This window comes from Oncorhynchus mykiss, chromosome 7, assembly GCF_013265735.2.
Source record: "Oncorhynchus mykiss isolate Arlee chromosome 7, USDA_OmykA_1.1, whole genome shotgun sequence".
NCBI lineage: Eukaryota > Metazoa > Chordata > Actinopteri > Salmoniformes > Salmonidae > Oncorhynchus > Oncorhynchus mykiss.
The window spans coordinates 26,742,213-26,769,595 of record NC_048571.1 but is presented as its reverse complement, the minus strand read 5'-3'; the positions used below and the strand labels follow the sequence as shown (position 1 = coordinate 26,769,595).

The following is a 27,383-nucleotide window of genomic DNA, read 5'->3' as shown; positions in this document are numbered from 1 at the left end:
GTCCCATGGTGTTTATACTTGCATACTATTGTTTGTACAGATGTACATGGTACCCTCAGGTGTTTGGTAATTGGTCCCAAGGATGAACCAGACTTGTGGAGGTCTAAAATGTATTTTCTGAGGTCTTGGCTGATTTCTTTTGATTTTCCCATGATGTCAAGCAACGAGGCACTGAGTTTGAATGTTGACCTTGAAATACATCCACACCTCCAATTGACTCAAACAATGTCAATTAGCCTATCAGAAGCTTCTAAAGCAATGGCATCATTTTCTGGAATTTTCCAAACTGTTTAAAGCCACAGCTTAGTGTTTGTAAACTTCTGACCCACTGCAATTGTGATACATTGAATTATAAGTGAAATCATCTCTGTAAACAATTGTAGGAGAAATTACTTGTGTTATGCACAAAGTAGATGTCTTAACCGACTTGCCAAAACTATAGTTTGTTAACAAGAAATTTGTTGAGTGGTTGAAAAAACAAGTTTTAATGACTCCAATCTAAGTCTATGTAAACTTCCGACTTCAACTGTATGTCTAGCTTGGTGATGGTGCTCTTTATGTCCTCCATGTCCTGCCTGGCCTGCATTTATCTCCAGCAGCCTGTGCCTGGGGTATATGACTATGATGTGTGCGTCTGTCTGGGTTGGTTACAGGATCCTGGGGGTGTGTAGTATCTCAGACTATGCATATCTGGCTTGGTGAGTGACAGTGTTGTCCCTGTTCCCTCTTGTCCTGCCTTAGCTGTCTCTGTTGTGGAACTGGGTCATTTTACTGTATTATTTGTATTATGTCTGTCTGCAGGTTACTGTGAGTGTCTTTGTCCTTTCTATCTGGTGTCTGTGTGGGTTACTCAGTTGATTCTGTATTTATTATGGATCCCCAAGGCAGCAGCTCCTCTTCCTGGGGTCCAAACACATTAACGCACTTACATTACACATAAATCAAAAGATGAAACAATGCATCATATAACATTATCACACCACTGTACACAGTGTATATATATATATATATATATATATATATATATATATACAGTTACTTGCGAAAGTATTCGGCCCCCTTGAACTTTGCGACCTTTTGCCACATTTCAGGCTTCAAACATAAAGATATAAAACTGTATTTTTTTGTGAAGAATCAACAACAAGTGGGACACAATCATGAAGTGGAACGACATTTATTGGATATTTCAAACTTTTTTAACAAATCAAAAACTGAAAAATTGGGCGTGCAAAATTATTCAGCCCATTTACTTTCAGTGCAGCAAACTCTCTCCAGAAGTTCAGTGAGGATCTCTGAATGATCCAATGTTGACCTAAATGACTAATTATGATAAATACAATCCACCTGTGTGTAATCAAGTCTCCATATAAATGCACCTGCACTGTGATAGTCTCAGAGGTCCGTTAAAAGCGCAGAGAGCATCATGAAGAACAAGGAACACACCAGGCAGGTCCGAGATACTGTTGTGAAGAAGTTTAAAGCCGGATTTGGATACAAAAAGATTTCCCAAGCTTTAAACATCCCAAGGAGCACTGTGCAAGCAATAATATTGAAATGGCAGGAGTATCAGACACTGCAAATCTACCAAGACCTGGCCGTCCCTCTAAACTTTCAGCTCATACAAGGAGAAGACTGATCAGAGATGCAGCCAAGAGGCCCATGATCACTCTGGATGAACTGCAGAGATCTACAGCTGAGGTGGGAGACTCTGTCCATAGGACAACAATCAGTCGTATATTGCACAAATCTGGCCTTTATGGAAGAGTGGCAAGAAGAAAGCCATTTCTTAAAGATATCCATAAAAAGTGTTGTTTAAAGTTTGCCACAAGCCACCTGGGAGACACACCAAACATGTGGAAGAAGGTGCTCTGGTCAGATGAAACCAAAATTGAACTTTTTGGCAACAATGCAAAACGTTATGTTTAGCGTAAAAGCAACACAGCTGAACACACCATCCCCACTGTCAAACATGGTGGCGGCAGCATCATGGTTTGGGCCTGCTTTTCTTCAGCAGGGACAGGGAAGATGGTTAAAATTGATGGGAAGATGGATGGAGCCAAATACAGGACCATTCTGGAAGAAAACCTGATGGAGTCTGCAAAAGACCTGACACTGGGACGGAGATTTGTCTTCCAACAAGACAATGATCCAAAACATAAAGCAAAATCTACAATGGAATGGTTCAAAAATAAACATATCCAGGTGTTAGAATGGCCAAGTCAAAGTCCAGACCTGAATCCAATCGAGAATCTGTGGAAAGAACTGAAAACTGCTGTTCACAAATGCTCTCCTCCAACCTCACTGAGCTCGAGCTGTTTTGCAAGGAGGAATGGGAAAAAATGTCAGTCTTTCGAATGTGCAAAACTGATAGAGACATACCCCAAGCGACTTACAGCTGTAATCGCAGCAAAAGGTGGCGCTACAAAGTATTAACTTAAGGGGTCTGAATAATTTTGCACGCCCAATTTTTCAGTTTTTGATTTGTTAAAAAAGTTTGAAATATCCAATAAATGTCGTTCCACTTCATGATTGTGTCCCACTTGTTGTTGATTCTTCACAAAAAAAAACAGTTTTATATCTTTGTTTGAAGCCTGAAATGTGGCAAAAGGTCGCAAAGTTCAAGGGGGCCGAAAACTTTCGCAAGGCACTGTATATATATATATTAAAGAAAATGGTGAAGAGACCTCTGGTGGAATGTCTTGTGGGGAGTGCATTTGCGTCCGAGCTCTGTGCTAGTAGTTTAAATGGACTGCTCCATGCGTTCAGCTTGTCAACACTTCTAAAATAAAAAAATAAAAAGTAGTGATGAAGTCAATCTCTTCTCCACTTTGAGCCATGAGATATGTAAATGCATAATACAAATGTTAGCTCCCCATGTACATTGAAGGGCCTGCCATGCTGCCCTGTTCTGAGCCAATTGTAATTTGCCGGGGTAGCTTTCAGTAAGGGGTATTGTATGTGTTTGGTTATGACCACCTTTGTCCAGGTTACCGGCGTAGGTTATGGTTCACAGTGTCTGTCTGTTTGTATGTACAGTTGAAGTCAGAGGTTTCACATACACCTTAGCTAAATACATTTAAACTCAGTTTTTCACAATTCTTGACATTTAATCCTAGTAAAATTCCCTGTTTTAGGTCAGTGAGGATCACCACTTTATTTTAAGAATGTGAAATGCCAGAATAATAACAGAGATAATGATTGATTTCAGCTTTTATTTCTTTCATCACATTCCCAGTGGGTCAGAAGTTTACATACACTCAATTAGTATTTGGTAGCGTTGCTTTTATATTGTTGAACTTGGTTTCAAACATTTCGGGTAGCTTTCCACAACCTTCCCACAATAAGTTGGGTGAATTTTGGCCCGTTCCTCCTGACAGAGCTGGTATAACGGAGTCAGGTTTGTAGGCCTCCATGCTCGCACACACTTTTTCAGTTCTGCCCACAAATCTTCTATAGGATTGAGGTCAGGGCTTTGTGATGGCAAATCCAATACCTTGACTTTGTTGTCCTTAAGACATTTTGCCACAACTTTGGAAGTATGCTTCGGGTCAGTGTCCATTTGGAAGACCCATTTGCGAGAAAGCTTTAACTTCCTGACTGATGTCTTGAGATGTTGCTTCAATATATCCACATCATTTTCCCCCTCATGATGCCATCTATTTTGTGAAGTGCACCAGTGACTCCTGCAGCAAAGCACACCCACAACATGATGCTACCACCCCCGTGCTTCACAGTTGGCATAGTGTTCTTCGGCTTGCAAGCCTCCCCTTTTTTCCTCCAAACATAACGTTGTTCATTATGGCGAAACAGTTCTATTTTTGTTTCATCAGACCAAAGGACATTTCTCCAAAAAGTACAATCTTTGTCAGTTGCAAACCGTAGTCTGGCTTTTTTTTATGGTGGTTTTGGAGCAGTGGCTTCTTCCTTTCTGAGCGGCCTTTCAGTTTATGTCAATATAGGACTCGTTTTACTGTGGATATAGATGCTTTTGTACCTGTTTCCTCCAGCATCTTCACAAGGTCCTTTGCTGTTGTCATGGGATTGATTTGCACTTTCTGCACCAAAGTACGTTAATCTCTAGGAGACAGAACGCGTCTCCTTCCTGAGCGGTATGATGGCTGCCTTGTCCCATGGTGTTTATACTTGCATACTATTGTTTGTACAGATGTACATGGTACCCTCAGGTGTTTGGTAATTGGTCCCAAGGATGAACCAGACTTGTGGAGGTCTAAAATGTATTTTCTGAGGTCTTGGCTGATTTCTTTTGATTTTCCCATGATGTCAAGCAACGAGGCACTGAGTTTGAATGTTGACCTTGAAATACATCCACACCTCCAATTGACTCAAACAATGTCAATTAGCCTATCAGAAGCTTCTAAAGCAATGGCATCATTTTCTGGAATTTTCCAAACTGTTTAAAGCCACAGCTTAGTGTTTGTAAACTTCTGACCCACTGCAATTGTGATACATTGAATTATAAGTGAAATCATCTCTGTAAACAATTGTAGGAGAAATTACTTGTGTTATGCACAAAGTAGATGTCTTAACCGACTTGCCAAAACTATAGTTTGTTAACAAGAAATTTGTTGAGTGGTTGAAAAAACAAGTTTTAATGACTCCAATCTAAGTCTATGTAAACTTCCGACTTCAACTGTATGTCTAGCTTGGTGATGGTGCTCTTTATGTCCTCCATGTCCTGCCTGGCCTGCATTTATCTCCAGCAGCCTGTGCCTGGGGTATATGACTATGATGTGTGCGTCTGTCTGGGTTGGTTACAGGATCCTGGGGGTGTGTAGTATCTCAGACTATGCATATCTGGCTTGGTGAGTGACAGTGTTGTCCCTGTTCCCTCTTGTCCTGCCTTAGCTGTCTCTGTTGTGGAACTGGGTCATTTTACTGTATTATTTGTATTATGTCTGTCTGCAGGTTACTGTGAGTGTCTTTGTCCTTTCTATCTGGTGTCTGTGTGGGTTACTCAGTTGATTCTGTATTTATTATGGATCCCCAAGGCAGCAGCTCCTCTTCCTGGGGTCCAAACACATTAACGCACTTACATTACACATAAATCAAAAGATGAAACAATGCATCATATAACATTATCACACCACTGTACACAGTGTATATATATATATATATATATATATATATATATATATATACAGTTACTTGCGAAAGTATTCGGCCCCCTTGAACTTTGCGACCTTTTGCCACATTTCAGGCTTCAAACATAAAGATATAAAACTGTATTTTTTTGTGAAGAATCAACAACAAGTGGGACACAATCATGAAGTGGAACGACATTTATTGGATATTTCAAACTTTTTTAACAAATCAAAAACTGAAAAATTGGGCGTGCAAAATTATTCAGCCCCTTTACTTTCAGTGCAGCAAACTCTCTCCAGAAGTTCAGTGAGGATCTCTGAATGATCCAATGTTGACCTAAATGACTAATTATGATAAATACAATCCACCTGTGTGTAATCAAGTCTCCATATAAATGCACCTGCACTGTGATAGTCTCAGAGGTCCGTTAAAAGCGCAGAGAGCATCATGAAGAACAAGGAACACACCAGGCAGGTCCGAGATACTGTTGTGAAGAAGTTTAAAGCCGGATTTGGATACAAAAAGATTTCCCAAGCTTTAAACATCCCAAGGAGCACTGTGCAAGCAATAATATTGAAATGGCAGGAGTATCAGACACTGCAAATCTACCAAGACCTGGCCGTCCCTCTAAACTTTCAGCTCATACAAGGAGAAGACTGATCAGAGATGCAGCCAAGAGGCCCATGATCACTCTGGATGAACTGCAGAGATCTACAGCTGAGGTGGGAGACTCTGTCCATAGGACAACAATCAGTCGTATATTGCACAAATCTGGCCTTTATGGAAGAGTGGCAAGAAGAAAGCCATTTCTTAAAGATATCCATAAAAAGTGTTGTTTAAAGTTTGCCACAAGCCACCTGGGAGACACACCAAACATGTGGAAGAAGGTGCTCTGGTCAGATGAAACCAAAATTGAACTTTTTGGCAACAATGCAAAACGTTATGTTTAGCGTAAAAGCAACACAGCTGAACACACCATCCCCACTGTCAAACATGGTGGCGGCAGCATCATGGTTTGGGCCTGCTTTTCTTCAGCAGGGACAGGGAAGATGGTTAAAATTGATGGGAAGATGGATGGAGCCAAATACAGGACCATTCTGGAAGAAAACCTGATGGAGTCTGCAAAAGACCTGACACTGGGACGGAGATTTGTCTTCCAACAAGACAATGATCCAAAACATAAAGCAAAATCTACAATGGAATGGTTCAAAAATAAACATATCCAGGTGTTAGAATGGCCAAGTCAAAGTCCAGACCTGAATCCAATCGAGAATCTGTGGAAAGAACTGAAAACTGCTGTTCACAAATGCTCTCCTCCAACCTCACTGAGCTCGAGCTGTTTTGCAAGGAGGAATGGGAAAAAATGTCAGTCTTTCGAATGTGCAAAACTGATAGAGACATACCCCAAGCGACTTACAGCTGTAATCGCAGCAAAAGGTGGCGCTACAAAGTATTAACTTAAGGGGTCTGAATAATTTTGCACGCCCAATTTTTCAGTTTTTGATTTGTTAAAAAAGTTTGAAATATCCAATAAATGTCGTTCCACTTCATGATTGTGTCCCACTTGTTGTTGATTCTTCACAAAAAAAAACAGTTTTATATCTTTGTTTGAAGCCTGAAATGTGGCAAAAGGTCGCAAAGTTCAAGGGGGCCGAAAACTTTCGCAAGGCACTGTATATATATATATTAAAGAAAATGGTGAAGAGACCTCTGGTGGAATGTCTTGTGGGGAGTGCATTTGCGTCCGAGCTCTGTGCTAGTAGTTTAAATGGACTGCTCCATGCGTTCAGCTTGTCAACACTTCTAAAATAAAAAAATAAAAAGTAGTGATGAAGTCAATCTCTTCTCCACTTTGAGCCATGAGATATGTAAATGCATAATACAAATGTTAGCTCCCCATGTACATTGAAGGGCCTGCCATGCTGCCCTGTTCTGAGCCAATTGTAATTTGCCTAGTCCGTCTTTGTGGCACCTGACCACACAACTGAACCGTAGTCCAGGTGCGACAAAACAAGGGCCTTGTAGGACCTGCCTTGTTGATAGTGTTGTTAAGAAGACAGAGCAGAGCTTTATGTCAACATGTTTTGACCATGACAGTCCAGTGTTACTCCAAGCAGTTTAGTCACCTCAACTAGCTCAAGTTCCACATTATTCATTACAAGATTTAGTTGAGGTTTAGTGAATGATTTGTCTCAAGTGTAATGCTTTTAGTTTTTGAAATGTTTAGGACTAACTTATTCTTTTCCACCTATTCTGAAACTAACTGCAGCTCTTTGTTAACGTCTTCTGTGTTCTTTTAGACGGGTAACTTTTATCCACAATATAGCAGGGGGTGTAAAGCCATAACACATACTTTTTTTCCAGCAGCAGACTATGATCGATAATGTCAAAAGCCGCACTGAAGTCTTATAAAACAGCTCCCACAATCTTTTTATCATCAATTTCTCTCAGCCAATCATCTGTCATTTGTGTAAGTGCCATGCTTGTTCGATGTCCTTACCTGTAAGCGTGCTGAAAGTCTGTTTACTGTAAAATAGCATTGTATCTGGTCAAAGACAAGTTTTTCCAATAGTTTACTAAAGGTTGGTAACAGGCTGATTGGTCGGCTATTTGAGACAGTAAAGGAGGCTTTACTATTCTTCGTTAGCGGAATAACTTTTGCTCCCTTCCAGGCCTGAGGGCACACACTTTCTAGTAGGCTCAGATTGAAGATATCGCAAATAGGGCTTGCAATATCGTCCGCTATTATCCTCAGTAATTTTCCTTCGAAAGTTGTCAGACCCCGGTGGCTTGTAATTACTGATAGACAACAATCTTCTTTTTTTTTACTTCTTCCACACTCACTTTACGGAATAAAAAATGACAATGCTTGTCTTTCAAAATTTGATCAGTTATACTTGGATAGTTGGTTACTGTTTGCTGCTAGCATGTCATAACTAAGTTTGCTAATATTCGCACAAAAAAAATCATTAAAGCAATTGGCAATATCAGTGGGTTTTGTGATGAATGAGCCATCTGATTCTATGAATGATGGAGCTGCGTTTTAATTTTTTTCCCAAAATGTCATTTAAGGCACTCAAAAGCTTTTTACTATCATTCTTTATGTCATGTATTTTTGTTTCATAGTGTAGTTTCTTCTTTTTATTCCGTTTAGTCACATGATTTCTCAATTTGCAGTATGTTTGCCAAGCTGTTGTGCAGCCAGACTTCTTTGCCATTCCTTTTGCACATCCCTCTTAACCTTAACATTTTTCAATTTATATTTTATTTCACCTTTTTTATCCAGGTAGGCACATTTACAACTGTGACCAGGCCAAGATAAAGCAAAGCAGTATGACACGTACAACACAGAGTTACACATGGAATAAACAAACATACAGTCAATAATACAGTAGAAAAAGTCTGCAATAAATAGGCCACAGTGGCGAAGTCATAACAATATGCCAATTAAACACTTGAGTGATATATGTACAGAAGATGAATGTGCAGGTAGAGATACTGGGGTGCAAAGGAGCAAGATAAATAAATACAGTATGAGGATGAGGTAGTTGGATGAGCTATTTACCGATGGGCTATGTACAGATGCAGGGATCTGTGAGCTGCTCTGACAGCTGGTGCTTAAAGCTAGTGAGGGAGATATGAGTCTCCAGCTTCAGTGATTTTTGAAGTTCGTTCCAGTCATGGGCAGCAGAGAATTGGAAGGAAAGACAACCAAAGGAGGAATTGGCTTTGGGGGTGACCAGTGAGATATACCTGCTGGAGCGCGTGCTACGAGTGGGTGCTGCTATGGTGACCAGTGATAAGGCATATAAGGCAGGGCTTTACCTAGCAACGACTTGTAGATGACCTGGATCCAGTGGGTTTGGCGACGAGTATGAAGCGAGGCCCAGCCAACGAGAACGCACAGGTCGCAGTGGTGGGTAGTATATGGGGCTTTGGTGACAAAACGGATGGCACTGTGATAGACTGCATCGAATTTGTTGAGTAGAGTGTTGGAGGCTATTTTGTAGATGACATCGCCGAAGTCTAGGATCGGTAGGATGGTCAGTTTTACGAGGGTATGTTTGGCAGCATGAGTGAAGGATGCTTTGTTGCGAAATAGGAAGCTGATTCTAGATTTCATTTTGGATTGGAGATGCTTAATGTGAGTCTGGAAGGAGAGTTTACAGTCTAGCCAGACACCTAGGTATTTTTAGTTGTCCACATATTCTAAGTCAGAACCGTCCAAAGTAGTAATGCAGGACAAGCAGGCAGATGCGGGCAGCGATCGGTTGAAGAGCATGCATTTTGTTTTACTTGTATTTAAGAGCAATTGGAGGCCACGGAAGGAGAGTTATATGGCATTGAAGCTTGTCTGGAGGTTAGTTAACACAGTGTCCAAAGGGCCAGAAGTATACTGAATGGTGTCGTCTGCGTAAAAGTGGATCAGAGAATCACCAGCAGCAAGAGTGACATCATTGATGTACACAGAGAAGAGAGTCGGCCCAGGAAATGAACCCTGTGGCACCCCCATAGAGACTGCCAGAGGTCCGGACAACAGGCCCTCCGATTTGACACACTGAACTCTATCAGAGAAGTAGTTGGTGAACCAGGTGAGGCAATCATTTGAGAAACCAAGGCTGTTGAGTCTGCCGATGTGGTGATTGACAGAGTCGAAAGCCATGGCCAGGTCGATAAATACGGCTGCACATTAATGTCTCTTATCAAGGTCGGTTATGATATCGTTTAGGCCTTGAGCGTGGCTGAGGTGCACCCATGACCAGCTCTGAAACCAGATTGCATAGCGGAGAAGGTACGTGGGATTCTAAATGGTTGGTAATCTGTTTCTTAACTTGGCTTTCTTAGAAAGGCAGGGTAGGATAGATACAGTATAGGTCTGTAGCAGTTTGGGTCTAAAGTGTCTCCCCATTTGAAGAGGGGGATGATCGTGGCAGCTGTCCAATCTTTGGGAATCTCAGACGATGTGAAAGAGGTTGAACAGGCTAGTAAATAGGGGTTGCAACAATTTTGGCGTATTTAGTCAGCCACCAATTGTGCAAGTTATCCCACTTAAAAAGATGAGAGGCTTGTAATTTTCATCATAGGTACACTTCAACTATGACAGACAAAATGATATATATATATATATATATTTTTTTTTAAATTAATTTATTTGCAAATTATGGTGGAAAATAACTATTTGGTCAATAACAAAAGTTTCTCAATACTTTGTTATATACCCTTTGTTGGCAATGACAGAGGTGAAGACTTACAGAAAACGTTTGACAAGGTTTTCACACTGTTGCTGGTATTTTGGCCCATTCCTCCATGCAGATCTCCTATAGAGCAGTGATGTTTTGGGGCTGTTGCTGGGCAACATGAACTTTCAACTCCCTCCAAAGATTTTCTATGGGGTTGAGATCTGGAGACTGGCTAGGCCACTCCAGGACCTTGAAATGCTTCTTACGAAGCCACTCCTTCGTTGCCCGGGCGGTGTGTTTGGAATCATTGTCATGCTGAAAGACCCAGCCACGTTTCATCTTCAATGCCCTTGCTGATGGAAGGAGGTTTTCACTCAAAATCTCACGATACATGGCCATATTCATTCTTTCCTTTACACGGATCAGTCGTCCTGGTCCCTTTGCAGAAAAACAGCCCCAAAGCATGATGTTTCCCACCCCCATGCTTCACAGTAGGTATGGTGTCCTTTGTATGCAACTCAGCATTCTTTGTCCTCCAAACACGACGAGTTGAGTTTTTACCAAAAAGTTATATTTTGGTTTCATCTGACCATATGACATTCTCCCAATCTTCTTCTGGATCATCCAAATGCTCTCTAGCAAACTTCAGATGGGCCTGGACATGTACTGGCTTAAGCAGGGGGACACGTCTGGCACTGCAGGATTTGAGTCCCTGGCGGCGTAGTGTGTTAGTGATGGTAGAATTTGTTACTTTGGTCCCAGCTCTCTGCAGGTCATTCACTAGGTCCCCCCGTGTGGTTCTGGGATTTTTGCTCACCGTTCTTGTGATCATTTTGACCCCACGGGATGAGACCTTGCGTGGAGCCCCAGATCGAGGGAGATTATCAGTGGTCTTGTATGTCTTCCATTTCCTAATAATTGCTCCCATAGTTGATTTCTTCAAACCAAGCTGCTTACCTATTGCAGATTCAGTCTTCCCAGCCTGGTACAGGTCTACAATTTTGTTTCTGGTGTCCTTTGACAGCTCTTTGGTCTTGGCCATAGTGGGGTTTGGAGTGTGACTGCTTGAGGTTGTGGACAGGTGTCTTTTATACTGATAACAAGTTCAAACAGGTGCCATTAATACAGGTAACGAGTGGAGGACAGAGGAGCCTCTTAAAGAAGATGTTACAGGTCTGTGAGAGACAGAAATCTTGCTTGTTTGTAGGTGACCAAATACTTATTTTCCACCATAATTTGCCAAGTCTGTCATAGTTGAAGTATACCTATGATGAAAATTACAGGCCTCTCTCATCTTTTTAAGTGGGAGAACTTGTACAATTGGTGGCTGACTAAATACTTTTTTGCCCCACTGTACCTAGTAGGTTCATTGATCATTTGTGTAGGATGGCTGGGGTGTTAAGCTTGTCCCAGTTTAGGTCACCTAGCAGCACAAGCGCAATCAATTCACACATGGTGTCCAGGGCACAGCTGGGGGCAGAGGGTGGCTGTAGCAAGCGGCAACAGTGAGAGACTTGATTCTGGAAAGGTGGATTTTTAAAAGTAAAAGCTCGAATTTTGGGGGTACAGACCTGGATAGTAAGACAGAATTCTGCAGGCTATCTCTGCAGTAGATTACAACTCCGCCCCCGTTGGCAGTTCTATCTTGTCGGAACATTTTATAGTTAGGGATGGAAATTTCAGGGGTTTTGGTGGTCTTCCTAAGCCAGGATTCAGACATGGCTAGGACATCCGGGTTGGCGGAGTGTGCTAAAGCAGTGAATAAAACAAACTTAGAGAGTAGGCTTCTAATATTAACATGCATGAAACCAAAGACTTTTACGGTTAAAGAAGTCAACAAATGAGAGCACCTGGTGAATAGGAGTGGCCTGGATTAACCTCTACATCACCGGAGGAACAGGGGAGGAGTAGGATAAGGGTATGGCTAAAGGCAATAAGAACTGATCATCTAGTACACATATGTCAGAGTCAAGGCCCGCGGGCCACATCCGGCCCGCAAGAAGGTTTTTTACGGCCCCTGGAATGATCTTGATTTATTATTAGAACCGGCCCGCAGCAAGCCGGCAGCCCGCAGATCTTTTACACGCACCAATACTACATTTCCCACAATGCAAAGGTGACGCACCGAGCAGTAGGCTGCTTCATTTCAATATTTATTGGCACAGCAGTCGTCAGCATCACAGTAAAATTAACTTTCAGATACCCATCAAAAATGGCAAAACGGAAGGTGGATACTGAGAACCGGGGGTTTCAAACAAGGTGGGAGTCGGAGTATATGTTCACGAAGGTAGCTGGAAAACCTGTGTGTCTTCTGTGTGGAGAAAGTGTGGCGGTACTGAAAGAGTATAATCTGAGACGACATTATGAAACGAAACACGCGGACAAAAACAAGAATATGGACATGGAACAAAGGCTACAAAAGGCAGAGGAATTAAAACGAGGCCTCAAATCTCGACAGGCTCTGTTCAAAAAAGCCAAATCACAAGGCCAGGCTGCTGTCAAGGCCAGTTTTATTTTGGCAGAAGAGATCGCTAAATCAGCCCGGCCATTTACGGAGGGGGATTTCATCAAAAACTGCATGATTAAAGTTTGTGACGAAGTTTGCCCAGAAAAAAGGCAACTCTTTTTAAATGTGAGTCTGAGCAGAAACACCATTGCCGAGAGAGTAGACCAGTTGTCCATCAATCTAAAAGAGCAGCTTGTGAAAAAGGGAAAAGATTTTATTGCATATTCCTTGGCTGTGGATGAGAGCACCGACATTTCTGACATTGCCCAGTTGTCAATTTTCATCCGCGGAGTGGACTCCAACCTAAGCGTGACAGAGGAGTTTTTGGCTTTACGTCCTATGCATGGCACAACTACGGGGCATGATTTGTATGAAGAGGTGTCAAGATGTGTAAATGAGATGGAGCTGCCTTGGGAAAAACTCGTGGGTTTGACAACCGGCGGAGCACCTGCGATGTGTGGACACAGGAGCGGACTGGTGGCGAAGATACGGGAAAAGATGCAAGAGGAAAACGCGACAGGTGAGCTGACAGCTTATCATTGTATCATACACCAGGAAGCGTTGTGCGGTAAAGCCTTGAAAATGGAGCATGTAATGAGCATCATCACGCGCACAGTTAACTTTATCAGAGCCAAAGGTTTGAATCACCGCCAGTTCAAGGCATTTCTGACGGAGTTAGAAACGGAGCATGGTGATTTGCCTTATCACACAGAGGTGCGATGGCTAAGCCAGGGAAAGGTGCTTCAAAGATGTTTCGAGCTTCGTGAGGAGATTTGTCTGTTCTTGGACAGCAAAGGGAAAGACACAACACAACTCCGAGACGAAATGTTTCTGTGTGAAATGGCTTTTCTGTGTGACATTACGAGTCATCTGAATGCAATAAACTTGCAGCTGCAGGGTCGGGATCGTGTCATCTCTGATATGTACAGTACAGTGAAGGCATTTAAAACCAAACTGACTCTGTGGGAGACGCAGATGCGGAAAGAAAATTTGAGCCACTTTCCCAGCTGCCAGACCATGAAAGAGAAGCTCTCTACCAGTGCGTTCCCGAGCACACAGTTGGCTGATAAAATAGGTATGCTTGCCGCTGACTTTCGACGCCGATTTGCTGACTTTGAAGCACAAAAAAGCAGGTTGGAACTGCTCGGTAACCCATTTGCTGTTGACGTGGAAAGCTCACCACCAAACCTCCAAATGGAGTTGATTGACCTCCAATGCAATGATGCACTGAGGGCAAAATATGCGGCAGTGGGTGCTGCGGAGTTCGCCCGTTTCCTCCCCGGCACAATGCCCCAGCTGCGCATCCAGGCTGCTCAAACGTTGTCTATGTTTGGCAGCACATACCTGTGTGAACAACTGTTTTCTTTGATGAACCTGAACAAAACATCACACAGAAGTCGACTTACTGCTGAACACCTCCACTCAATTCTGAGGATTTCTTCAGCTCAGAGCCTTACCCCGAACATTGATGAACTTGTGGAAAAGATGGGACACCACCAAGTATCACCCTCAACCTCAAACAAGTGAACATTACTGTGCAATCACATATTTAGAGTTTTTACTCAGTTCAAGTTTAAAAGTTAAAATTTAATATTTGTTTTCACTGCATGTTACTTCTCCTTAAACAAAGTGTTGTTTTTGATTAATAGATTTTTGCACTTTATTTTTTTGTATTTCAATCCAATTATATTTTAAAAATATTTCAGTTGAGTGGATGATAGAAAATTGCTATTATTGTTTTTTCTTTGAAGTAAATTTAGCCCACTTTTGCTAAAATAGAAAATATAGTCTACTGATGGTGCCTTGAATACCGGTTTCTTTCATTTAATGTTCATGTTATGGGGATATTTATATAAAGGAAATTTGTCTTTTGTGTCTGTTGAAAATTAAAGATTACTGACAGAGCCATAAGAAAATATTGCTTTATTTATCTGATCATATTGTAATATATTTGTTAGGTTTTCAGTAGGTTCAATTAGGTTCACTAGACTATATGCGTCATTTAAAAATTTTTCAATGAACATTCGAACAGTCCGGCCCTCGTCTTGTAGCTGATTTTTTTATTTGGCCCTCCGTCCATTTGACTTTGACACCCCTGATCTAGTACGTTTGGAACAGAGAGTAAAAGGAGAACGTTTCTGGGTGCGATAGAATAGATTCAAGGCATAATGTACAAACAAAGGTATGGTAGGATGTGAGTACATTGGAGGTTAACCTAGGTATTTTGTGATGATGAGAGAGATATTGTCTCCAGAAACATTTAAACCAGCTGATGTCACCGCATGTGTGGGGGGTGGAACTAAAGGGTTGGCTAAGCCATATTGAGCAGGGCTAGAGGCTCTGCAGTGAAATATGACAGTAATCACTAACCAGAACAGCAATGGACAAGGCATATTGACATTAGGGAGAGGCATGCGTAGCCGAGTGATCATAGGAGTCCAGTGAGTAGTTAGGCTGGCTGGAGACACGGCGATTCAGACAGCTAGCAGGCCGGGGCTAGCAGAAGGGCCTTAGAGGGATGTCGCAATGGAGGAAGTCTGTTATATCCTCTTCTTGCAGTTACGTCGAATAGACCAGTTGTGATGGAGTAGTAGGGTTCCGTGTAGCAAAGGGGTTCAGTCCAATTGGCAAAATAGGTATCGTGGCCCAAGCAATTGGCCGATGGATCTCTTCAGCTAACAGTCCGATATGCTCTCGACAACTAGCGGGCCGCGGCTAGCAGATGGGCATTCAAATCAAATCAAATCAAATGTATTTATATAGCCCTTCGTACATCAGCTGATATCTCAAAGTGCTGTACAGAAACCCAGCCTAAAACCCCAAACAGCAAGCAATGCAGGTGTAGAAGCACGGTGGCTAGGAAAAACTCCCTAGAAAGGCCAAAACCTATAAAGAAACCTAGAGAGGAACCAGGCTATGTGGGTTGGCCAGTCCTCTTCTGGCTGTCCCGGGTGGAGATTATAACAGAACATGGCCAAGATGTTCAAATGTTCATAAATGACCAGCATGGCCCAATAATAATAAGGCAGAACAGTTGAAACTGGAGCAGCAGCACAGCCAGGTGGACTGGGGACAGCAAGGAGTCATCATGTCAGGTAGTCCTGAGGCATGGTCCTAGGGCTCAGGTCCTCCGAGAGAGAGAAAGAAAGAGAGAATTAGAGAGAGCACACTTAAATTCACACAGGACACCGAATAGGACAGGATAAGTACTCCAGATATAACAAACTGACCCTAGCCCCCCGACACATAAACTACTGCAGCATAAATACTGGAGGCTGAGACAGGAGGGGTCAGGAGACACTCTGGCCCCAGGGGATGTCGCAACGGAGGGGCCTGTTGGGAATAAAACCTTGGGCAGATTATTTCGATAGTCTAGTCGTGATGGATAAGCGGGGTTTTGTGTAGTGAAAGGGGTCCAAGCCAATTGGCAAAATAGGTATAGTGGCCCAAGAAATTGGCCGATGGACCTATTCCGCTAACAGTCCGATATGCTCTAGCAGGCTAGCAGGCTAGCAGATGGGCATTCAGGGGACGTCACGACGTAGGAGCCAGTTGAATAACCCACTTGGGCAGATTACGTCGGTAGTCCAGTTGTGAAGGAGCTCCATACTTGCAGTAAAAGGGGTCCGGGCCAATTGGCAAAATAGGTATTGTACAGTGGCGGATGGACCTCTTCAGCTAGCCGGGAGATGGGCCTAGCATGGGCTAGCTTCAGGCTAATTGGTGCTTGCTTCAGGACAGAGACGTTAGCCGGGAGTAGCCACTCGGATAGCAGCTAGCTAGCTGCGATGATCCAAGTGAAAAGGTTCAGAGCTTGCGATAGGAATCGGGGGATGTGGAGAGAAAATAGGTCCGGTATACTCTGGTTTGAATCGTGTTGTGCAAATTGGCGAGAGTTTTGCGAGCTAAAGGTTAGCTGATGACCTTTAGCAGTGGTTAGCTGACGACTAGCTAGTAGCAAGTTAGCTTGCTAGCTTATGTTGGTTGGTTCTTAAGTAAAGAAAAATACTTTAGAAAAAAGGAGGAGGAGAGTATTTTGAAGTTGAGGTTTAGAAAAATATATGAAAGGATATGCGAAGAAAAATATATATAAAAAATATATAAATGGGACACAACAGGATGAGGACAAGGACAAATTCCTCATCAAACCACAGGGATTTAACAATTTTTACAGTGATTTTCTTAATGGCTGCATGCTTATTCGTAACGTGTATAAGCAATTTCATAAAGGTGTTAGGTGAGGCGCTGGTTGCTTCTCATTACACACCACAACCAACAAATATTTTTTACATCAACAACATAGGAATCACTACAAAACATATTGTATTACCTCTTACACACTATTAGGCCCAGCTATTGGAACTTCGGTTTTCCTAGATGTGGCTACTATATTGTGATCACCACATCTGATGGATTTGTATACTGCTTTAAAGCATATTTTTGTATTGTGATGTGACTATCATTAGTGTGATGACTGCTATTTATTGAATAATTGCCTACTACGTTGAATTATTACTCAATTAAATTAATCATGTGACATCTAACTCATTAGGGATTTGGGGCACCACGGTTAAAGTTTGTTTAATGAGTTAGATATTATAGCAGTCACTAATTAATAACTTCCTCAAATCAGTCTCATTCTGAACGTCGTAGACTACGTACATTTGCAAAAACCCAGGTCTCACTGATCATTCCATACCGCGCAAATTAATTTTATTATTTATTTACTAACAAGCTAAATGATAACATATGATACACACACACACACACGGTGTAGGGTCATTGATTAGATACTTAATGAGCGTTACACAAGATGGAGATTTAAAGAGCAAGAGAGCGCAAGAGAGAAAGAGAAGCAACACATGGATACATTTGTAAACTACGCTTAATTTAGCTCGAATGCCTTGCCCTGTACTGCCACTCTCTTATGGGTAAGAAGTAATGCATGTATTTACATGTTGAAGGTCTTTGTTGGGTATCTCTGTTGGGCCCAGGCCTTCGTGGGTTGATTGTTGAGAGGTTCCTTTTGTCTTCAACCTCGTGTTGCGTTTCGAAATCGTGACTAATCGTAAAACACAGCTGCAGCTTGTGGTAATTCTAGTCTGATATGTTCATTCTTAACTCAAATGCTTTATACCCTCGGGTAAAAAGGGGGCTTTTTACGTCATGCCGTCTCTGTGTTCCTTGGGGTGTGGCTAATCACGAGGTACGGTATCTCAATTTACTATGATCTCGTTAGAGAACTAAAATCACAATCTTATCGTCACAAAAACGATCTCTTTATCCTCAATATTTTCCACACAATGTAAAGTATGTAACCATGATATACACAGTCAGAAAATTCTTCAAGTTAAAATGTTTTTGTTATAAAGTTTTCATGCAACTTTTATTCACAAAATGTACCTTCATTTTCCTTATTCCAACTGTCATCATTCCCAACACTCGGATGTTGAAATATATTGTCCCAATGTCCATTGTTTGAGGTTGTAGTTTTTGGGCAAAGAATACTTAATAAGACACACAGGTATTCCAAACACCCTAACTAGACCCCAAAAGGAATCGTCTGCTGCCTATGGTTTACAATCAATGTGAGGTGTCATAAAAGACCACCACCAGAATGAACAGGGGAGGTCCGGGCCGTGGCCCGCCGTTCCGGACCCGTCGTATGGTTGTCCAGGCTAGTATATCTAGGCAGTAACTTAGGCAGACGTTAACAACGCACAACACTCAGGCAATACATCATTTAAATGTCTTCCCCAAATGAGTGGTGTTGTGGCCCTAACTGATGGCCATATGGGGAACTGGTTTGTGGCTCTATCGCTTCCTAATTGTCAAAGCGAATTAAACAAAGAAAATTGAATTAACAAAATATAGCTACCACACCGTAATCATATAATTGGACTATGTTCTATATAATTACTTTGTCTTGGCTAAATGACTCTATCATGACATTGTCTCTGTCATATCTAGGGTGATCCTATTTTAAGGTGAGTAGTTAAGGCACTCTGAAACATGGCAGAGGACATTACAGGGCTGACCTAGCGAACTCTGGAGCTGGGGATTCTGATATAATAAGCTACAGGTGACAGCTTTACCACTCTCGTCTAGCCCCGTCCAGTGGGGCAGGAACTTTGTTACGACGCCCACGGGTTTGGTGTATATGTAGTACCATGCCTTATCTCCGATCTCGAACACCTCCTGTGGGGTCTTTTTTGTCGTAATGGGTCTTCTTTCCAATTTTCCTTGAGTGTACACAAAGGTAGTCAGTCTGGAGGTGGGTTTGATGTCCGCCACGTATTGATGAGCCTTGTAGGCTGTGGCAACCTCTCCCGGTTGGTACAGAAGATGCAGTGGAAGTGTCATTTGCCAGTCAGTCATCATCTCGAATGGTGTTATTCCCATTGACCTGTTGCGTGTGGCTCTGATCTCCATCAGTACCAGTGGGAGTTTGAGATCCCAATCGTTGTGGTTGGCTGCCACATATTTTCTCAGGATTCTGAAAATTGTCTGGTTGCTCATTTCTAACCTGCCGGAGCTCCTAGGGTGGTCCTCAATGTGGATTTTAGCTTTGACTCCCAGGAGCCACCACAGTTCGGTCATAAGAGCTGCCCAAAAATGGGTTCCGCTATCACTGTCCACGGTTTCTCCTAACAGGCTGAAATGACTGAAAACGTGGTTGAGCAAAAGAACAGCCGTGGTTTCCTCTGTGTCATTGGCTACGGGCAGACACTCCACCCACTTTGTGAATGCGCAAGTCACTGTTAGGAGATACTTGTTGCCTCTTGCTGACCTGGCAACTGGGCCTACCCAGTCGATCTGGATCGAGCTCTGGGAAGTGTTGCAAGGGTGCTCTATGAAGTGGCTTGGAGGGTTGAAACTGGCAGCAAACTAGACACACCCTCACGTATTGTGTCATGTCTTGTTCCATGTGAGGCCAGTTGGCCACCTGTTGCAATGTTTCACATGTAGCCTTTACCCCCCTATGGCCTCCACATGGCTCGTCGTGGGCATGAGCTATCATTACCCCCCTCTGTTTAGGAACCACCTACCTTTGTGTGGCGTCGGTTTATGAAAACTAAACCAGTAGGTTATCGACAAGTGTGAGGTGCTGTTTAGTTGCGTACAGTGAACGCAAGTCGTGTGAGCCTGCCAAAGCCAGTTCAGACACTGGGTGATTGACAGGATCAGACCGGAAAGCCATCAAAGTGGCAAGGGACTCATCTTGGTGTTGCTTTGCTACCAGGTCACCATTCCGGAATGAATGAGTTAGCAACACATTATTATGTTCTGCGGTGCTACATGGCTACGTGTTACCATGGGCGCCTCAGTGATCATTGCTTCCCGAGTATCAAACACCCAAGGGGTGCCGTGAATTGCACTGGATTTCGCCATAATGTCGGCATGGTTGTTGCCAAGTTTGTCACGACCAGGTGATTAGGAGTGTCCCTTGACGTTCTTCCAGTATGTCGTGTTTGGTTATGAGGTCGTCGCAAGCTAGAATGAGCTCTTTGTTTTTCACTTCTTTGGCCACTCGACGTAGTCTTTTGTTTCCAAAACGACAAGTGGCATAAGAAGTTGAGTGTGGCGTAGTTTGAGTTGGTGCAGATTGCCAGTTCCAACAAGTCATGTTTCACCGCTGTTTGCTGGCTGGTCTTGTTGCCTAGCTGAAATTGAACAGGTTTGCGCGGAATGTCGTTGTGCCACACCAATCCCACCTCAGTTTGCAAGTGATCTAGATGACGGTAAGAACAGTCATCCACCAATGCCATCGGCATGCCAAGAGTGAGACTTGTCAATCCATTAGCGGTACCAAACAATCAATTAAATCTATCCCAGTCAGCATCTGTTCAGTGTCAATGCACAGGGTGGATAAGTGACACGCTTTTGAAGTTCAGTTTTAGTAGGAGACCCTTGGTTAGAGGCAGGATAGCTTGAGTGAATACTTAAAGTACCGTGTTGCTACGTTCCGTTTTCAACTAACGTTTTGCTGGGTCCACTGCTCTTTTGAGATATGAGGTAAATAGTCGAACCCGAATCTATCAGCACATCACAGGTCAAACAGTCCTCTAAGACTGGTTTAAGGTATGGCCTATTCGAGGAGGTTTTTCTCGTCATATCCCCAACAAAGTGGATTGGGTTGGAAGAATTGGTTGGTTATCTGTGTCGATTTTCAAGATGGATAAGCCACCTTCATGACCCAGTGGGTCCTCTATTGGAATGGGAGAGGAATCAGCTGTTGCAATGCTGCTTACCTTGTGCATCTCCACATCTATATCAGAGTCTGTTGACAAAACCTGTGGGCTTGTGTTTAGATCAAGGGGGCCCTGGACATGGATTTGAGTGAGGGTGGGAGTAATGTTAATGTTGACGTCCTCGCGAATGGAGTGAATTTCTGCGGACTCGTTCCCCGGCAATTTTACGCCTAGTCATGGTGACTTATCCTTTCTCAAATTTCTTCTGCTGCAGTACATCTCTAATCAGAGCTTCTAGAGAACTTCGGTTGATGTTTTGATCGTAGTTGGACCCTTTGTTGCTCTTGTTATGCACATTACCCTTGTGCCCTGAACCTTTGTGATTGTTAGGTACAGGAACGTGGCGGCCAAGTTGATCTCTACGGGACCTGTTTGGTTGTGGACATTTTTTAATAGCTATCATTACCGGTGTGGTGTTGTTTGGTAGCCACTCACCTTGTGAATCATCTTTTGCCGCTTCTGTCCCCAAAAGCTGTGCTCACAAGCTCTCGGAGTGCCGAGATTGGGAAAAACAACGTGGGCAGTAGGGCCCAAGTGGTGGATTAACAAAAGGCTAAGATGTGTTTTGCAATATTGCACTTGTGATTTCATGAATATGAATATTTTTTAGTAATATTATTTGACTGTGGCGCTATGCTATTCAGCGGTTGCTGACGAAAATTATCCCGCTAACGGGGATGTGTAGCGTCAAGAAGTTAAGGAGAGGTATATCTATAATTCCCTGTGTATAACTTGTATTATCATCTACATGTATGATGAGTATTTCTGTTGAATCGATGTGCCTATGCAAAATCACTGGATATTTTTGGAACTAGTGAACGCCAATATAAACTCAGATTTTTTTATATAACTTTATCAAACAGAACATACATGTATTGTGTAACATTTGTGTAACAAGTCCTATGAGTGTCATCTGATGAAGATCATTAAAGGTTAGTGATTAATTTTATCTCTGTTTGTGCTTTTTGTGACTCCTCTCTTTGGCTGGAAAAATGGCTGTGTTTTTCTGTGGCTTGGTAGTGACCTAACATAATCGTTTGTGGTGCTTTCGCTGTAAAGCCTATTTGAAATTGGACACTGTGGTGGGATTAACAACAAGATTACCTTTAAAACGGTTTAAAATACATGTATGTTTGATGAATTTTAATTATGAGATTTCTGTTGTTTTGAATTTGGCGCCCTGCACTTTCACTGGCTGTTGTCATATCATCATATCATATTGCAGCCCTAAGAAGTTTTTAGAGGTCTTCTTTAACCTCGTGTTACATTTCAGGATCGTGACTAATCGTAGACCTCAGCTGCAGCTCGTGGTCATTCTAGTCTGATATGTTAATTCTTAAAGCAAAAGCTTTATACCCTCGGGTTAAAAGGGGGCTCTTACGTCATGCTGATACGCACTCTGGGTTCACTGGGGCATGGCTAATTACGAGGCAAGGTATCACAATTTACTATGATCTTGTTAGAGAACTAAAATCACAATCTTATCGTCACATAAACATTGTCTTTATCCTGCATATTTTCTACACAACGTGAAGTATGTTAACATGATATAGACAGCATGAAAATTCTTCAAGTTTCAATGTTTTCGTTATAAAGTCTTCATGCAACTTTTAATTACATAACAAAATAGACCTTCATATTACAAATTCCAACTGTCATCATTCCCAACACTCGGATGTGAAAATATATTGTCCCAGTGTCCATTGTTTGATGTTGTAGTTTTTGGGCGGCAAACTCTTCATAAAGCCCACAGACATTCCTTTCGCTCAAACTAGACCCCAAAAGGAATCATCTGCTGCCTATGGTTTACGATCATAAAACCTCAACATCAATCCCTCCCTCTCCCTCCGAAGGAGAAGCGGGGCTCTGTAGAGATGATCCAGTGTAACCTGATCCTTGGATCCTCACAGGAGAGTCATGACACCTGGTAGGTTGATTGATAACCTGAACCAGGTTGCAGGCATTGGTTACGGTTTGAAGCTTTTTCTTGAGTTGGCAGCTTGATGAAAGCCAGTTAATATTTAAATCACCCAAAAAATGTACCTCTGTTGATATCGCATACATTATCAAGCACATATTGATTTAGGACTTGGTGGTCTATAGCAGCTTCCCACAGGGCTTTCTCTTTGTTTCTCCCATCTTAGCAGACTACCTGTTCAGCAGCTTGGGCCTGGGGGCGGTTGTGATGTGGCTCAGCCCGGGTTATATCACCTTGATGCGTGTCTGATGCCTGTATAACTTGCTGAGTGACAATATCTCTCTCCATCAGGATAATCCCTGTTCAGTGGCCTTGGGCTCTGGCCTGTGGATGGCCTGGGTTATATAAATATGTTGTGTGTCTCTTACTCTGTCTCTGTAACTCGTTGAGTGACAGTTCTCTGTCTCTCTCTGTCCGGCCTCCATCTAGCAGACTCCCTGTTCAGCGGCCTGGGGCTGGGGCCTGTGGTGGGCCTGGGTCTGGTCGTACTCCTCCTGGTCCTCGTGTTGGTGGACGTCAGCTGCTACTTCCTGCGCCAGTGTGGCCTGCTCATGTGTATCACGCGCAAGCTCTGCAGCAAGAAGACGGCCACCAGCGGCAAGAGCAAGGAGATGGAGGAGGGCAAGGCCGCCTACCTGTGAGTGGACCTTTGACCTTGGAACTGCGGCAACTGACCTTTTGTTATAGAATGTGTGATGTGACATTGTCGGTCAGTCAGGCAGTTAGTCATAAGCTATTGTTCACTCGCTCACTCACTCACTTGCTTACTCACTCACTCCCTCCCTCACTGACGCCCTTACTCACTCACTCAGAGTGCGTCTCAATTCTTTCTACTCCCTTTTCCCTCATACGTTCTGATCTGGAAGAATTGGAAAGGTGAAAGTTAATCCTCCATTTAGTTTGACATTATTATTTTCAGCTGTCCAAACTTTACATATAATTGCAGATGATGGAAAGTAAGCCAATTTAGACGATTGAGACGCACGCAAAGGCAGTTTATATCTCACCCGGTCACTCCCCACTGTCAAAATATGTAAATCACTCATTTAACCATGCAGAAATATACTTGGTACAGTTTTATTTTCTTCATGTGAACTGTATGTGGTATGTCTGGTGTGTATGCACGCAATTGTGTGTTTTAACGTGCGTGCATGTGTGTCCATATGTTTGTTAGTGGCGTGTGTGTACATGCATGTGTACGTGAAAAAAATCTGTATGCGTGATAGTGGGGAATAATACAAGACTATGTGTTTGTTCGGAGGGTCTAAATCGAGGTACAGTGTGTGCTTATCTATGTTCAGGCTTCACTGAGCATGCCATTACAAAACCACATCTATTACTATTTACCTCCACTTTCATTCCCATGAAACTGGAGTTTCATTTGAAACAGCATGAATAATTAATAAACGCAAGATAGGACTGATGACTCTAGCACCGCAGAATGGATGTAGAGTGAGAGTGAAAGAGGGATAGAGATTGGGGAAATATGGAAAGAGAGAGAGAGGGGTTGGGGAGAACGAAAGATAGAGTGAAAGAGGAATAAAGTGGAGAGAGGGATATAGAGAGAAAGATGGATAGAGTGGGAGAGTTGTCAGTGTGTCGCTCCAAGCCGAGGCAAGGGAAGGGAAGAGCCTAACAAGAGATTGTGTAGCTAGACTGACATTGCGTTGAGTCACAGGGAGGTGTGATGCAGTCGGCGTGTGTGTGCCTGCGTGCGTGTGACTGTCTGGTCGGTGGGCGGGTGGGTGCGTGCGACTGTCTGGTCGGTGGGTGGGTGCATGCGTGCAACTGTCTGGTCAGTGGGTGGGTGGGTGACATCTTCCTGCTGAGACTGCAGGACTGCCTCTGACTCAGGCCTTTCCACACATCTGAGGGATTTGGATTAATGGAAAGTAGGAGATGCTTTAAGTTTCAGATGCTAATTCAGGTCTACCACGATGCTTAAGTGGTGCTAAGATGGGATTCTAAGTCTTAGAGATGTGTTGAATGTTCTGTAGGATTGTATAAGTTATGTAAGACACTAACATGTAAATGGTCCACCTTATCATGACAGTAAGTGGTGAATGGAAAGAGTGGATAGTAACATTTGATTCTGATTGTCACGTTCTGACCTCTATTTCCTTTGTTTTGTATTTATTTAGTATGGTCAGGGCGTGAGTTGGGTGGGCAGTCTATGTTTGTTTTTCTATGTTTTGGGGCAGTTCTATGTTTTCGGCCTAGTATGGTTCTCAATCAGAGGCAGGTGTCATTAGTTGTCTCTGATTGAGAATCATACTTAGGTAGCCTGGGTTTCACTGTGTGTTTGTGGGTGATTGTTCCTGTCTTTGTGTTTGCACCAGATAGGGCTGTTTTGAGTTCTCACGTTTCTTGTTTTCGTTAGTTTGTTCATGTATAGTGTCTTCATTAAAATACAATGAACAACCACCACGCTGCGTTTTGGTCCGCCTCTACTTCACAACAAGAGAACCGTTACAGAATCACCCACCCCAACAGGACCAAGCGGTGTGGTAACGGGCAACGGCAAGAGGAGCAGCAGGAGAAGCAACAGAGGCAGCAGCAACAGGAGCAGCAGCAGCAGCAGTGGGAGAGGCTGCACTATTTGGAGAAATGGACATGGGAGGAAGATTTGGATGGTAAAGGACCCTGGGCTCAGCCAGGAGAATATCGCCGCCCCAAGGAAGAACGGGAGGCGGCGAAAGCGGAGAGGCGCCGGTATGAGGAGGCAGCGCGGCGTCGTGGATGGAAGCCTGAGAGTCAGCCCCAAAAATTTATTGGGGGGGGGCTAACAGGGAGTATGGCTACGCCAGGTAGGAGACCTGAGCCAACTTCCTGTGGTTACCGGGGGGCTAGAGAGACCGGGCAGGCGCCGTGTTATGCTGTGGAGCGCACGGTGTCCCCAGTGCGGGTGCACAGCCCGGTGCGGTACATTCCAGCTCCGCGTATCGGCCGGGCTAGAGTGGGCATCGAGCCAAGTGCCATGAAGCCGGCTCTACGCATCTGGTCTCCAGTGCGTCTCCTTGGGCCGGCTTACATGGCACCAGCCTTGCGCACGGTGTCCCCGGTTCGCCTGCATAGCCCAGTGCGGGCTATTCCACCTCGCCGCACTGGCAGGGCGACCGGGACCATTCAACCGGGTAAGGTTGGGCAGGCTCGGTGCTCAAGAGCTCCAGTGCGCCTGCACGGCCCGGTCTATCCGTCACCACCTCCACGCACCAGCCCTCCGGTGGCAGCTCCCCGTACCAGGCTGTCTCTCCGGCCCATCCTTGCAGGTGCAAGTAGCGCCGCCACTCCTCGACCGGCGCTGCCGGAGTCTCCCGCCTCTCTGGCGCTACCAGAGCCTTCCTCCTCTCCAGCGCTGCCGGAGTCTCCCGCCTGTTCGGCGCTAGGAGAGCTACTCAGCCCAGCATTGCCGGAGCTTCCCGTCTGCCCAGCGCCGCCAGTGCCGCCCGTCTGCCCAGCGCCAGCGCCGCCCGTCTGCCCGCCAGCGCCGCCCGTCTGCCCAGCGCCGCCAGTGCCGCCCGTCTGCCCAGCGCCGCCAGTGCCGCCCGTCTGCCCAGCGCCGCCAGTGCTGCCCGTCTGCCCAGCGCCGCCAGTGCCGCCCGTCTGCCTAGGGCCGCCAGTGCTGCCCGTCTGCCTAGCGCCGCCAGTGCCGCCCGTCTGCCCAGCGCCGCCAGTGCCGCCCGTCTGCCAGGAGCCGCCAATGCCGCCCGTCAGCCAGGAGCCGCCAGTGCCGCCCGTCAGCCAGGGGCCGCCAGTGCCGCCCGTCAGCCAGGGGCCGCCAGTGCCGCCCGTCAGCCAGGGGCCGCCAGTGCCGCCATTCAGCCAGGGGCCGCCAGTGCCGCCAGTCAACCAGGGGCCGCCAGTGCCGCCAGTCAGCCCAGCGCCAGCGCCGCCAGTCAACCAGGGGCCGCCAGTGCCGCCAGTCAGCCAGGGGCCGCCAGTCAGCCAGGGGCCGCCAGTGCCGCCAGTCAGCCAGGGGCCGCTAGAGCCCCTCCGCCCGGAGCAGCTGCCCCTCTGTCCCGAGCAGCTGTCCCTCTGTCCCGAGCAGCTGTCCCTCTGTCCCGAGCAGCTGTCCCTCTGTCCCGAGCAGCTGTCCCTCTGTCCCGAGAAGCTGCCCCTCTGTCCCAAGCAGCCCCTCTGTCCAGTGGGGTCATTGAGAGGGGTGGGCATGGTGAGTAAGCCACGGAGGCGGACAATAAGGCGGACTAAGACAATGGCGAAGTGGGGTCCGCGTCCCGCGCCAGAGCCGCCACCGCGGACAGACGCCCACCCAGACCCTCCCCTATAGGTCAAGGTTTTGTGGCCGGAGTCCGCACCTTTGGGGGGGGGGGTACTGTCACGTTCTGACCTCTATTTCCTTTGTT

The 27,383-nt window shown here is 44.6% G+C and overlaps 1 protein-coding gene across 4 annotated transcripts in view; it reads left to right on the top strand.

Moving 5' to 3' along the window:
• The window catches only part of LOC110527591 (neural cell adhesion molecule 2), a 413,004-nt gene that overhangs the window by 373,046 nt on the left and 12,575 nt on the right, over nt 1-27,383 (top strand). For 3 of the 4 annotated variants that reach the window (XM_036983098.1, XM_036983100.1, XM_036983097.1), the window contains one exon: nt 23,449-23,656. In XM_036983098.1, the coding sequence (XP_036838993.1) occupies nt 23,449-23,656 (208 nt within the window). The remainder of the gene's footprint in view (nt 1-23,448; nt 23,657-27,383) is intronic. The other variant, XM_036983099.1, reaches the window with a different exon arrangement.